The 15285-nt window shown below is 39.5% G+C and overlaps 1 protein-coding gene across 1 annotated transcript in view; it reads left to right on the plus strand.

The window, feature by feature from the left end:
- The window catches only part of carmil2 (capping protein regulator and myosin 1 linker 2), a 65153-nt gene that overhangs the window by 8419 nt on the left and 41449 nt on the right, over nucleotides 1-15285 (plus strand). The window contains exons 9-23 of the mRNA XM_087843372.1: nucleotides 22-97; nucleotides 958-1046; nucleotides 1595-1689; nucleotides 2195-2281; nucleotides 2838-2947; nucleotides 3580-3657; nucleotides 4150-4226; nucleotides 5088-5192; nucleotides 5987-6056; nucleotides 6173-6254; nucleotides 6979-7075; nucleotides 13506-13560; nucleotides 13661-13833; nucleotides 14017-14085; nucleotides 14918-15011. Coding sequence (XP_087699498.1) covers nucleotides 22-97; nucleotides 958-1046; nucleotides 1595-1689; nucleotides 2195-2281; nucleotides 2838-2947; nucleotides 3580-3657; nucleotides 4150-4226; nucleotides 5088-5192; nucleotides 5987-6056; nucleotides 6173-6254; nucleotides 6979-7075; nucleotides 13506-13560; nucleotides 13661-13833; nucleotides 14017-14085; nucleotides 14918-15011 — 1357 coding nt within the window. The remainder of the gene's footprint in view (nucleotides 1-21; nucleotides 98-957; nucleotides 1047-1594; nucleotides 1690-2194; nucleotides 2282-2837; nucleotides 2948-3579; nucleotides 3658-4149; nucleotides 4227-5087; nucleotides 5193-5986; nucleotides 6057-6172; nucleotides 6255-6978; nucleotides 7076-13505; nucleotides 13561-13660; nucleotides 13834-14016; nucleotides 14086-14917; nucleotides 15012-15285) is intronic.

Here is a 15285-nt window from a genome sequence, read left to right on the forward strand (position 1 = left end):
CTTTGTCTCCTTTCCTCACAGGGACCTAGCATTGGCAGTAGCGGCTTTGTCCTTTAACCAGTGGTTTACAAAGATTTACTGCAAAGATCTCAAACTGGTACACTATGATTTTTATTTATTTATGTTTGAGTGTTTGAAAGAGTTACCTAAAGGTTTGCACACTTGAATCCAGCTTTTTCTCAAAATGACGACTATTATGCTCATAAATAAACTAAGTGGTCATTTAATAATAGGAACAAAATATATGTTAGATCCAACACAACTGTCACAGAGCAAGACTACGGTGCTGGAGATGTTATCAAACTGTGGAATCTATATGGAAATAATTATTTGCTTTATTGTTTTGACTGTTATTTGCTTGTGACCCCATCAGTTAATAAGCTGATCAGATAATAATCTTCTTCTCCTTAGCTCTCATTTCAGGTGACATTCTCGTGTAAATTAATTTATTATGAATAATATTTAAAAACTATTAGAAAAGCATATTTTAAAAAAAGATTGATTTCTCTTGAGGGTTTTGGATCACAATCATTCATAAGTTGTTATGTTCGGGTGGCCGGTGCGTGGCGTGGATCTAAATGGAGACACTCGAAGACATGAGTGGGTTTAAACAAGAAGCGAGCTGATTTATTGAGGCTGGTAAAGAGTACAGCGCTGGGGTCTGTAACTTGAGGCAACTGTTGTCGTGATTTGGTGCGACATGAATGAAATTGAATTGAACTGAAATTTTGCTCTTTTCCATTCTTGATATCACTCCAGACCAAATTATTTCTAAGACCAAATACACAATGACAAAATAACTTGGGTTAAAAAAAATCCCCACCAGGACTTTATAAAAACCTCTCCCAGCTCCTGGATTCACGGCAGGCTTATTGTGCATGTGTTTATGGGCCACTGCTAATGCAAAAAAGAAAGTTGGAAACACCACTCTGCACGTTTCTTGTTTCGTTCTTTCAGTCAGTGGATATCCAGCAGCAGCTGACATACCTGCTGTCAAGATCTCCCAGTCTGGAGGAGCTCTCGCTGGAGGCCAGTGGACTGAAGCTGTGAGTTTCTGTGTCCACATACAGACGGGTCAAAAATAAATGAAAAAACAGAAAGTGTCTCAGAAAGATGTGGGGTCATTATGGAGCCCAGGTGCTCTATTGATGAATGCATTATTATCATACAGAAGAAACCACTAACACCAGGAGAGAACACTGAGAGGACCATTAGTTTCAAACCATACCAGCAGAATGCTCCCCACAGCTCAACAGAGCTCCTCACTGCACGTTTGAGCATTTAACCACGACTTTAACAAAATCTGAGACTCTTGTCTCAGGACCCCTCCTTCTTGTGACAACATAGACCTTTGTTACTCTGGCTGAGTGTTTGCACTCGTCACAGGCCAAGCAGATGCCTCCTTTATGTTACTGCGGTGACTCAAGATCCAAACATCTTAATTGTATAAAAATTTGCACAATATCATGTATTTCAGGAAAATATATGTACTCAGGAAGAAATATTTTTACTTGTTAAACTAGGCAGACTTTAAATTACTTTGATTTACAGTGTAGCTTACAGGTATTGAGACTGACAATAATCTTCTTTACAGGGACTTTGCAGTCAAAATGGCTGCTGCCCTCAAAGAGCATGCCTCGTCTAGCCTGCAATCTATCAACCTCTCTGGCAATCCAATTGAAGACAAAGGTGAGCTTTTTAGATTTGACACCTGATTCATGTATGTGGTTGTAACTAAGATGTGAATAGGGGAAAGGCGTCTACTGCTGCAAATCATAATAACTGGTTTGTAGTTGTATGCCTTCACCAAACAGCTGCAGTTTAGATTCATGTCTGTGCTCTCAGACAGTAATATGTATATAGTGAAAAGTTTTATTAAAGGTATGAAGTGATTGGCAAACAAATTTGATTCTAGTAGAACATAAAAGCCTGCCTGAGAAAAGGCAAGCATCACCAGCACAGACACATCATAAAATGCAGGTAGTAATCATAGATACAGAATAAAATGACTAAAAATAAGAATATTTTTGTTATAAAAAGTGTCAAGTCAGTGAATGAGAATATACAAATCGCAGCAGAGTTGAATTATTATTAATGTCATTGCCTCTACCTGTGCTTTTCTGCAAAATATGTCCCTTTGAAAGACACTATTTTAACTCACAGTTGTGTTAATGTTTTGTGTTTTCACTGCAAGGTGTAATAGCGCTAAGTCAGAATTTGGAGAATCTGGAGAAAGGACTCAAGCGCCTCTCCCTGTCCAGGGTATCGATGACTGCCAGAGGTACAAACACTATAAACTGTAGAAATAACGTGCTGTTTTCATCAGTTTTATAAGGAGCAAAATGAAGACAGAATCGAGTAAATATGAAGAGGAGGTGAACACTCAGGACTTTTACAGTCTGAAATCATATATTGAATGCCAGAAAGAAACCATTCAGTAGAACATTTTAGTTGCTTAATGTGCTGCTTAAAAGTCACTCGACCAAAAGGTAATGTTGTTCCTGATGTCCTTGCACTTCAAAATAAAAGCACTTCCTGTCAACACTGTGCATTGTACCACTAAATAATTATAATTAGTGTGTTAAAACACACCTCTTAGATACAAATTCTAACAAATGCTGAGTATAGTATGATCATATTTTTGTACAGTACATCCAGGTATATCAGTTTTGCAGATTCCTCTTTTGCTCTTCTTTGAATGAATATGAAATGAATAAAAGGAGGATTCCTTCGGATATTTTGCCTGCCACCATAAACGTGTTTCACACCATCTTTGCTGTTACATCCTTACCCCATTCAAAATAATCATTATTTGTGGTTTGATTGGTTTTTTCCAGGTCTCGGCTGTCTGAGTCAGGTGTTGTCCTCCAGTCAAAGGTTCTCAACATCTCTGACCCACCTCGATCTGTCTGGTAACACCAGTAGCCTGGTTACTGAGGAAGCCACGGTACACTCTGCTTTATGTGTTTTCACATGATATGGATTGAAGACAAATGATGCAACGAATACTCTTACAGTACTTGCAGTACACGTACTTTTAACATCCAGAAGTGGTGCCGACTATTATCCTGACCTTGCTTGCAACCAGCTTCACTGGTTTGTTGAAACATTTCAGCTTGTGGTCTTCACAAGGGTAATCATCACCGAAGGCCACAAGGTCCAATATGTTGCTCATGCAACAAAGTATTTCTATGTACAACAAAGGTTGCTGGACTTGTAACGTGTTGTCCAAGCACCGTGAAAGTAAGTGAAGGTTTGCCAGAAACAGAAACTCTGTTTCAAGACATACGCTGATAGTTTTCCATCCTGGATAAGAATGTAGACATGTACAGAGCCTAAACGTTTTCTCCAGTAGAGTCCAAATAATGGATTCTGATTTCAGTCAAGCAAGTGTTATGTTTATCAAAATATCCTAGAAATATTCTGGAAATGATTTTCTTGATTACATTCCTAAGTTAATGCTGGCCTGTTAGGATGGTGATTGTGTCTCTCCTTGTCATCATTTCAGCTGCCTAGTCTCTGAAAGAAACCATGTCTACATAACTCAGACTTTATGATGCATCTGTGTGTGTCTTGCAGTTTCTCTTCAAGTTCTTGTCCAGTACAAACTCTCTGTCTTATCTGGACCTCAGTGATACCAGCTGCCCTCTGGACACAGTCAGTGACATACTGTTTTTATAACTGTGGACTTCTTTCCATCATCTCATTGATTTCTCATTGATTGATATTTGGAAGAATCAGAGGCCATGGTTGGATCTCAACAAAATGGATAAAACAATAAAACAAACCAAAATCAATGACCTCACAGCTTGTGCCCAAGACCAATCTGTATTACATTACATCTATGTTAATATTTATGTTTTATCCACTCATATATCCAGTTTGATAGCCTCCCCAGGTCGCCAGTCTGATGCAGGGCTAACACATAGAGACAATTATTATTATCATCATCATTATTATTATTATTATTATTATTATTATTATTATTATTATTATTATTGTTGTTGTTGTTGTTGTTGTTATTGTATTTGTTCTTGGATGCACAGTATCAAAACAGTGGTTTGAAACAATTGCTTCAGATGCTTGTATTTTACTTGCTTGTCTTTCTGTAGATAACCTTCGCTCACTTTAACCTTTCTTTTCATGCAGTTATTTGTGTCGCTGTCTGCTGGATGTTGTTACAAACTGGTGCACCTTAACCTGGCCAGGAATCCTTTCAGCCACAGGTCAGCTCCACTGTCCATATCTGTAAACTCGTTGGACTTCAGTTTCTTAGTTGCTTTGAAATGCAGCAGCTTTTGAAAACCAGCAGAGGGCATCCCAAGCCTATGGAGTCATACCAGGATCAACCAGTCCACAAGTTTACTTAAACAACATTAATGAACAAATTAAATATGAATATTCACCACAGTACTGCAGTACCTCAGGTTACAGTCTGAGAACATAGTAGCATGAAGTGTTCAGAAGGAGCTTTGACAGCATGTGCACAAACTGGCTTATACCATAAACAAGTGGCTTTTACAACATATCACCTGATGTTGTTGAGAGTTGTTAAAGTTGTTAATACCTTTAAATGTGAAACGCCTTTCACCATAGAAAAAAAAGAGCAATTCCAGAATTAGTAGTTAATTTAGGCGTCAACCTAAATAAATAAATCAGTAAAAAAAAAAGATGTCTCATAATTTCTTTCATCCAACTGGTGTTTTTATAACAATATGCTTGGTGCTGTGTTTGACACAATCTTGTTACAAATTCTTAGGAACTTGAAAAATGATATTTAATATTTTCCATATACACAATATATTGTGTATATGGAATTGTGTATATATTAAGCCATTGTGTATATATTAAGCCATTAAAAAGATATCATATTAAACTGTCATCAGCTGATAAATTCATAGATTAATTCACTGATAGATTCAGAGATCGAGAGGTATCTACTAAGTCATCTATTAATTGAAAGGTTGAATATGTGAACCTGATCCAGACACCCTGCTGTCTTCATGAATGTTTATGTGACTAATACAAGAAATCTCTTTCTTTCTCTCTCTCTCCCTCTGTGCATGCACGTGTGTGCACGTGTATAGAAAGGTGCAGGAGGTCACGAGGAGCATTCAAGAGTTCTTTAGTCAGAGCTGTGAGCTGAAATATGTTGGGCTGTCTGCAACCAAACTACCTCCACAAGCTCTCAGGTGTGTCCACACACTGTTACATTATAATTTGACACGAAAGCTCACTGTTGGCCGTGGGAACTGTTAAGTGGCTGAAAAAGTCTGGCTAAAAATGTAGTTAATTAATCAATGAAGCCCTGAAATGGGAATTAAAATGCATGTTTTTGTACTTTTATATTCTAAATCAGTCACACGCAGTTAGTTGAGACGTTTTTTTGTACAGCCATATCTCACCACCGCTACACCTTAGGCACTTTTCACACCGCTTTTCAGAGTAATGCTAATGACCACAAAATTTCTTTGTGGGTTTTATTTTCATCAATGTATTTTATCAGTGCTTTGCCATTGACCTTTCATTTTTGTGAATCATTACGTAACTCAATAAAAACCTGGGTGTTAGCTGTGCTTAATAACGTCAGACAGCAGGGGAAAAAACGTGACAGTTGATGTTAGTCAGCGCTGGCAACCTTAGTTGTATTTAATATGACAGCATTTTTGACTTGGTTAGAATAAAGATGAATAAAAATATAGTTTTTCCACCTCTCTTATCACAATCACTATTGTACGTACTAACTGTGAAGCATCCCATGTATCAGTAAGAGATGTTTTGAAGCGCTTTAGGTTCATATGTGTGAAAGTTCTTGTCAAACTATATCTTTTTAGGAAATACTAGGTTAAAAAAACAACCATTGCTTACCTTCAGAGTACTACTGTCCACACTGCCAGCACATATTGTACTTTCTAAAAAACAATTACAAATACTGACAAACTAGGAGTCTGTGGTTAATGAATCTATTGATATGTTTTGCAACTAGGTTATTACTGCAGGGTCTGGCAACCAACAAACGACTGTTTGGGCTGGAGTTAGACCTAAGCAGCTGCGAGGTACACACTCACATACCCTCATGCAGAAAGAATAGCTTTTTTCATTTATGATGAATGGTAGCATCCACAGTAGGTACATGTTTTAGACCAATAAATATGTGTTTGTTTATGTGTAGCTACGTTCAGCAGGAGCTCAGGTGATACAGGAACACATCTCTGAAGCCACAGCCATCAGAAGTCTGGATATCTCTGACAACAGTATGCAAAACAACTTTCTTACACACAAATCCAATTATGCCATATAAAACCTGCAAAACTCATTTCAGTACATTGAAGTTCAGGCTCACAGTTCCCGCTCTAACTCATCCCAAAGGAGTTCTAACTCAGGCCAGTCAAATTCTTCCACACCAAACTGCCTCATCCATGTCTTTATGGACTCTGCTTTGTGCACTGCTGTGCAGTTGTAGTGCAACAGGAAGGGGCTATCCCCAAACTGTTCCCACAAAGTTGAGAGGATGAAATCCAAAATGTCTTGGTATGCTGAAGCATTAAGAATTCCTTTGACTCCAGAGAACACGTCCACTGCTGAGTCCACTAGCAACACTTTGACAGGCTTGGATGCAGCTGCACGGCCATGGAAACCAACTCCATGAAGCTCTTGATGCACTTTATCAGCTAATCTGACTGCCACATAAAGTCTGTTGTGACTGACTCAACCCAAAGTTGGTGACTTCTGTGTATGACAGTGTATCTCTGAGTTCTTTGCCTAATTTTGTCAAGTGCTAATTTTCAAAGTCAAATTATTTTTCCTCTCCAGAGTTAGGTGAGAAGATTGATAGCACCCTCATAACTATAACCTTAATATGATCAACAACAATTTGACAGTTAGCTTTTTTTCACTAGATGAATAATAAGAGAATTATTAAAATACACCAGGAAGAATAAATGCTTCCACCACTTTTCCCTTGCTCTCTGACTGTAGGTTTTGAGAATGACATGGTGACCCTGGTTCTGTCAGTCGGTCGATGTCAGTCTCTTCGACATCTTGCTCTTGGGAGAAACTTTGCCATGAAATCCAGGTATGATGAAAAAGATTAAGAGGTCGCCTTACTCTACCACCACATTGTCTACTGACATCAGTTTATCACACTGACCCTTCACAATGTTTAAAATGCTTGCATATAGCAAATACAACTGATTATCTCATTTGAATGTTCATTAAAAGTAAGTGGTTATACATAATAGTAGAGTTCACTGTGTGCAGCAGGTCATCAGAATAGAAACATAAAAATTATGGCCATCACTTTTATAGAATAAGATTGTCAATGATGCCAACTGAAATGCAGATGTTCACAGTTATATGCAGGGGTGCACATCAGTGGTCCACATTCACTGTCAAAATAAAAGACGCGCACCAGATAAGACGTTGCAACGCGCGTTTGCGTACATATAAAAGGCACTGTTTTTGTCTGCTAGAGTGGGATTTTCACGGCATATTCTGCACCACATCTCTGTGCGTTCATCATTTTTTTGAAGCCAGCTCACCTCCTGCAACCACTTTTGCGGTTCGGACAAACCTTCTGACATTTCTTTGTAGGTGGAGGAACACCAAAGTAATTGCTTAAAGGAGCTTCTTCGACATCTTTAGTGATTCTAAACAAATGTCTGTCCTCCTCCAGAAAATCTTATGTACGCAAATGCGTGTTGCAACTTCTTATCTGGTGCGCGTCTTTTATTTTGACAGCGAATGCGCACCTGCGGACCACTTATGTGCACCCCTGGTTATGTTTTTTTTTTTCTCAAAGATATTTTTATTGATTTAAAGCAACAAAGAAAAACAGATACACACAGAATCGTTAAACAACAGACAAGTAAGTTTCACAGTGACTGTTTGAACTGAAATGTTAGAATACAGAGTAATGACACACTCACATGTCTTGTAATTGCTTACATCAGTTTACCTCCTAACCATACCACTTAGAACCCCTATCCCTCAGGCCAGGTAGGAAAAAAAATAAATAAAACAAAATAAAACAAAAAAATAAAAAATAAAAAATAAACAAAGCAAAGAGAAAGAAATAACAAACAAGAGAAACAACAGAAACAAAAAACAAAACAAAAAACACACACACATGAAAATAAAAAATACAAAAAAACCATTGCAAATACAACAACAACAAAAATAAGACAAACACACATAACTAGAAAAAATAAATAAATAAAATAAAATAACAACATTTTATAAAAAAAAAGAAGAAGAAGAAGAAGAAGAAGGGGGGAGGACTTACTGAGTTATGCTGGAAGTCAGGTTCGCAACCTGGAGGCTGGAAAAGTATTTCAGGAATTGCCCCCACACCTTGTAAAACTTACCGCTGTTATTACTAATCGCATATCGGATCTTTTCAAGGCTCAGATAGTACATAAGGTCCCTCAGCCATTGCGTCCGGGTGGGCAAAGGGGCAGCCCTCCATCTTAGTAGGATTGCACGCCTAGCTACAAGGGAGGGGAAGGACAGCATGCAACGCTGTGACGAGGTCAACCGTGCATCAGCCTCTCCAGTGGTGCCAAAAAGCGCAACTAATGGGTTAGCATCCATATGGTGTCCAAGAATTAGGGACAAGGTTTGAAATACATCTATCCAGAATCCTTCAAGGCTAGGGCACGTCCAGAACATATGGATAAGGGAAGCTTCCGCACTCCCACACTTATCACAAGTGGGGTCCACATTCGGATACATACGAGATAGTTTGACTTTGGACAGATGAAACTTATGCACGACCTTAAATTGTAAAAGACAGTGTCGTGCACATAGGGATGTGGAGTTAACTAACTTGAGTATTAAGTCCCAAGTATCCATAGACAATGACTGATTTAAATCTTGTTCCCAGGCCGTTTTAATCCGATCTATCGAAGAACCGTTCATGCTCACCAGCCTGTCATAGATAAGAGAGATAAACCCTTTACGTGTTGGAACTATGGTAAGGAGCATGTCCCCTGGGCTTGCAGCTGGTGCAACTGGGAAGTTTGGAATCTGAGATTGGAGGAAATGTCTGGTCTGCAGATATCTGAAAACATGTGTATGTGGGAGATTGAACTTTTCAGAAAGCTGAGCAAAAGATGCAAAGATATTGTCAGAAAACAGATCATTGAAACATGTAATGCCCCTGTCACGCCAATCTCGAAATATAGGATCAGATAATGATGGCTGAAAAAAGGGGTTAGAAAAAATTGGACTCAGAAGGGAGAAGCCTGTAAATCGAAAATGCTTCCCCATCTGAGCCCACACCCTCACTGTGTGCCAGACAACTGGATTATCAATTGTCTTGGGGGAAGGGGGAGTGAAGAACCAATCAGGGCCAGGACAGAAGAGCCTGTAGTTGAGTCCAACTCCATGTGCACCCAGGACGGGCAATTACCTTTGTTTTGGAAGTACAGCCAAGAAATAATGTAGCGCATATTTGCTGCCCAAAAGTAATACCGAAAGTTAGGCAGTGCCAAGCCTCCACGACTTTTGGGTTTTTGGAGTTGAGCCTTGTTCAATCGAGGGCGTTTACCTCTCCATATAAGAGGAGATAATTGAGTCCAATGAATCAAAGAAGGATTTGGGGATAAATACTGGTAACAATTGGAAGAGATACAAAAATTTAGGAAGTATATTCATTTTGATTGAGTTGATTCTTCCCACCAAAGAGGTGGAGAGAGGGGACCACTGTGCCAGATGGTTCGCTTTGAAGAGACAATTGTGCTTTCTTGTAATTATTACACCTAGATATGTAAATTGATTTCCTGCCATTCTAAAGGGGAGGGTAGTATAGTCATACACTGATGCATCTCCATCCACAGGAAACAACTCACTTTTGTATAGGTTGAGCTTGTATCCTGAAAACTGGCCAAATTGGCGAAGTATGGATAGCAACGTAGGTATAGATATTTTGGGGTTTGAGATAAAGATTAAGAGATCATCTGCATACAAGGATACTTTGTGTTCAACACCCTTCCTCCATATCCCATCGATCTCCCCACAGCTGCGGAGTGCAATGGCAAGTGGCTCTATAGCCAGGTTGAAAAGGAGAGGGCTTAAGGGGCATCCCTGACGGGTTCCTCGTTGGAGGTTGAAAGGCTGTGACTATATGGAATTAGTAAAACTGAGGCGTTAGGACACATATACAATAACCTTATCCATGAAATAAAGTTTGATCCAAAATTGAATTTATCTAGAACTGTGAATAAATATTTCCATTTGACCCGATCAAATGCCTTCTCCGCATCTAAGGAAAGAATGCACTCAGGACTCTGACCGGAAGGGGTGTATAATATATCCAATAGACGGCGGATATTGGAATAAGAGTAACAATTCTTAATGAAGCCTGTTTGATCTTCGGATATAACTGAGGGCAAAATATTTTCCAGTCTACGTGCCAAAACTTTGGCCAAAATTTTAGCATCGACATTTAATAGAGAAATTGGCCTGTAGGATGAGCATTCCACAGGATCCTTACCTTTCTTTGGGACAAGAGCAATACTTGCCTCGTAAAAAGATGGCGGAAGTTTACCACACTTCCATGAGTCGGAGAGGGTTAGATGTAGTTGGGGTAAAAGCAAGGGTGAAAATGCTTTGAAAAATTCTACGGGAAAGCCATCAGGACCAGGGGATTTTCCAGACTGCAGTGAAGAAATGGCTGCACCCAGCTCTTCTGGCATGATGGGTTCATCTAATCTGTTTTTACTATCAAAGGAAAGCATAGGTACATTCAAAGTACTTTAGAAGTTATCCATTAAAGTGCTTTCCTGCAGGAATTCAGAGGTGTAAAGTTGGGAGTAAAAAGTCCTAAACGTATCGTTAATTTTGGAAGGGTCCGAAGTGATTTTACCATTAGCCATTCTAATCTTTGTGATATGTTGTTTCGCCTGGAAGCCCCTTAACTGGCTGGCAAGCATCCTACCCGATTTCTCGCCATGAATATAAAACAAACTCTTACTCTTCAGGAGCTGACGTTCAATTGAGTGTGTTGAGAGGAGATCGAATTTAGTCTGAAGCTCCATGCGCTTATTGTATAGATCTGGGCTTTTTACCTTAGCATAGAGCAGGTCTACTTCTTTGATTCGGTTGACTAAATCGAGTCGTTTGATACGGGCCTTTTTCTTCATATTAGCAGTATAGGAAATAACTTGTCTCCTGAGAAAGGCTTTTACTGTATCCCAAACTATTAAACTAGAAGTTCCTCCCGTGGCATTTATTTTAAGAAACAAGGTTATTTGTTTTTTCATGAATTCCAAGAAGTTTACATCTGCCAGGAGAGTCGAATTAAAACGCCAGTGTCGTCTGGGTTGAGGGATGTCTGGGAAACTCATTGATAGCACAACAGGGGCGTGGTCTGATATTACTATGGTCTGGTATTCACAGGATTGGACCCATGGGGTCAGCTGATTATGAATAAGAAAATAATCGATCCTAGAATAAGTGTGGTGTACCTGTGAAAAAAAAGAGTACCCTCTTCTGTGGGGGTGTAAGCAGCGCCAAACATCAGAGACACCACAGTTAGATAAAAAGGATTGAATGAAAAGAGCAGATTTACTGACAGCGCAGGGATTCGGGGAGGATCGGTCTAACACAGGGTCCAGCCAGCAGTTGAGGTCACCACCAAGTATGAGAGAGTATGAGCTCAGATCAGGCAGCAATGAGAAAGCACGCTGGAAGAAATCTACATTATCAATATTGGGCGCATATATGTTGGCCAACACTACTTTTGTATTGTAAAGCTTACTCGAAACAAAAATGTACCAGCCATTCGTATCAGAAATTACATTATGTTTGTCAAAGGGAATATTTTGGTCAATTAAAATAGAAACGCCTCTGGCCTTAGCCTGAAAGGTGGAATGAAAATGCTGCCCTGCCCATCGGGACAAAAGACGAGAGTTATCCGAATCACAGAGGTATGTTTCTTGTAGAAAGACAACAGCTGCCTTAAACTGCTTTATGTGTGAGAGCACCTTCCTTCTTTTCACAGGGTGGTTTAAGCCTTTGACATTCCAGCTTACAAAGTTTAAGCGACTACCCATAGTCCTGCACTAAAAATGTAGGAAAACAAGTGCAGCTGAAAACAGAGTACAAAAAAGAAGACAAATAAGAGACTGAAACAGAGAGTAGAATGGTTCCTGGATCCCCCAATTTGACAAAACAACATACAACTACCCCGGCTCTGAAAGGTATACGGTGGGCTCTGTCAATCTCCGGGCGGGTCGGGAGCCTCTCCTTCCCGAAAACCTCACAGAGCAAATCTGCAAAAAATTCTGTGGGACGCCCACCTTCAGCGCCCTCCTTGAGTCCCAGGATACGCAGGTTTTGGCGCCTACTTCGGCTTTCTAAGTCCATAACTTTAGCCAGAGGTTTAGTGTTAGATTCGCTGAGGTTGGAACAAACGTTCTCAAGGTCTCTAACCCGCTGGCTTAAGTCATCCGCTGCTAGCTCTAAAGATCCGAGCCGCTGACCATGATCTTCTACCGCAGAGCGGACTTCGTCAAACTTCGACTCCAGTAGGCCAAAAGATGTTTTGAAATCGCTGGCCAGTGCCTCCCTATGCTGCTCCAGAAGGGAGGAGATGGCCGCCATGTTCAGCTTAGGTGCGTCGTCCTCCTTTTCTGCCGCTTTAGTGCGTTTTGAGGCCATGTTAGAACGAGCAAAAACCAATTTCGGAACCCGTAAAATATAATATACGCAGTTCAAAGGTTTTGTTGTGAATTGGCAGGTTTAGGAGTGGAAAAAGGTAGAAAAGTTAGCGGAGCAGTCTTCTCCTCTTCCTACGACATCCCCCTAGCGACCGGAAGTCCTGGTTATATGTTTTTAAACTGAGTAACTGAATTAAATTAAACAGCATTTGCATGATATAAAATTTGTATCGCACACAAAGTATAGTAATAGTAATGTAAAAAAAACAGAAACGGCAACATCAGCAACTGTAAAGCTGCACTTTCAGAATCTGTAACATCATTGCTCAGTATTAATGCAGCAAACTGATGCATGATTTGGACAATATGGTAACATCATTTCTGTGGTAGAACATTTAGTTTAAAAGATGAACACAAACTTGACCTTTGAAACACATAGGTCAGAATATTTCCAGGTCAAACACACATTTGACCTATTTATCAAAATCCAAGCCATAATAATCTGCATTTATGTTCCTGCCTCTAGCTATATTGGTCCTAGATTCATAAGCTGAGTTTCTCTTTTCCATAGACACCAGGTGTTGTTACAAGGTACACAAAGAACTGTCACTTTCTGCCACCCGTTTGGCTCAACCCACAAAACGTGCCACTGCTAATTAAATCTTTCAGATCAGCACACAACACACAAATAGCACACGACTATTTCAAAGTCGGTGCTATTTGTAAACTAGTCAGCCTGTAGTTTAAAGAATGTAAATCAGTAAATGTATTTTCTCCTTGTTCTTAAGTTTTTTCTCTTCTTTCTCCCTTCATTTCATGTCTGCCTACTTTGCTATCGACCAGAGCACTCACTGATGTTCTTCAACGTATAGCTCAGCTAATCCAGGATGAAGAGTGTGTGAGTGAAACCTTCAGTGTACTTTAATGTAATTCAGTAGTCCTGCAATGGATGTCCAGCCTGTCAGATGTGACCCTGAAATTGAAATCTGTGTTTGCAGCCCTTGCAGTCTTTATCAGTGTCTGACTCCAAGCTGAAGACTGGGATGCACATTCTGCTGAGTGCTTTGGGTGGTCATGCTGCTCTGGTTGAACTTGACATTAGTGGAAACTTTATTGGAGATACAGGAGCTAAAATGCTGTCCAAAGCCCTGATGAGTAATACCAGCCTTAGGTGCACATGTAAACACACACACACTCTCTCTCTCTTTTAAGAATGTTTGTAATTAATAAATGTTCTAATCCAAACAGCTAATTAGTGAATTAAAGATCATCCTTTCAGAGGCAGAGAAAGTATGAAATATCAGTGGAAGACAGAGCTATATTTCCTCAAACTGACTGATCTCTCTTTTTTAAGGACTTTAACATGGGACAGAAACAGTGTGACTGCTAGAGGTTTCCAGGATGTAGCAGATGCCTTGGAGAGGTCATGGACACACACACACACACACACACACACACACACACACACACACACACACACACACACACACACACACACACACACACACAGGCAAAGCTATAAGGACACCAAAAGACAACCAACATTAAGACTTTGTTAATTAAAATACTTTTTGCACTTGTTAAATAACAGCGTCCAGGTAAATGTCAAAAAACGCTTTGATCAGAAAAAATGTTTTGAGATTCCTTTGAGACACTGGCTGCTTTTTCACTCGTGTTTAGTCCAGTCCTTATAGCTGACAAATTTCAAAGGAATGTTTTGCGTGTTCACTTGTTTATTTGATTCCTAAGCTGCTTAAGACTGATCTATGGGTCTTTCAAACATAAAAATGGCACCTAACCCAAGGAATGAACCAGTAACATGTCTACATATAATAGACAACTTAGCAAAGAACCATTTAAATCATATATTTATGCAACAGAACAAAAAGCAGCCGATATCCACAAAAGAGCTTTGTAATGTCCTTCAAGATGCTTTGAGAACTATTCCTGAAGGCTATTTAGAAAAATTATATGAGAGAATGTAGGCTGTGTTGAAGAATAAAGGTGGTCATATCATAGAAAGGTATTTGCAAGTCCCAATAAATTGCTGCACCTAGTTCCCATTTTCCTATTAAATATTTTTAAAAGAAAGACAGACTCAATATGGGCGACTGTGCAGTAGTCAGCTCTGGTACTTCATAGCAAGAAGGTCCTGGGTTTGAATCCAGGCTGATGCTCTGTGTGGAGTTTGCATGTTCTCCCTGTGCACAGTTGAACAGATCCATAATTTGATGTTAGGTTTCTTTGTTATGCAGGAACTTCACTCTGCAGCACATGTCTCTTCCCCTTGCCGATATCACACCGAGTTACCGTAGCAACCCTGACAGAACAAAAGAGGCCCTGCACAAGGTCAGTGTGTTTAGCAGGTTGTTATTTAAGATTGTATGTGTTTTATGTGTTTAGGGCAAGGGTGAATTTATTTTTACATCATAGTTGAAGTTCATGTTTTCTCTTGTTTTCTATTGCTGAAAATGTGTTTTTTGGACATCAGAGAACTGAGACAGCAAATGCAGACAGCATACACATCTAACAGATTCATTGTACTCTATGTAGCGATACAGTCCAAATTTATATTATATATATTGTAATATATATTAATTGTTGTTTGGAAAGGCTTCTTCTT

The sequence above is a fragment of the Neolamprologus brichardi genome, chromosome 7 (genome assembly GCF_056152115.1).
Source record: "Neolamprologus brichardi isolate AB-2024 chromosome 7, ASM5615211v1, whole genome shotgun sequence".
NCBI lineage: Eukaryota > Metazoa > Chordata > Actinopteri > Cichliformes > Cichlidae > Neolamprologus > Neolamprologus brichardi.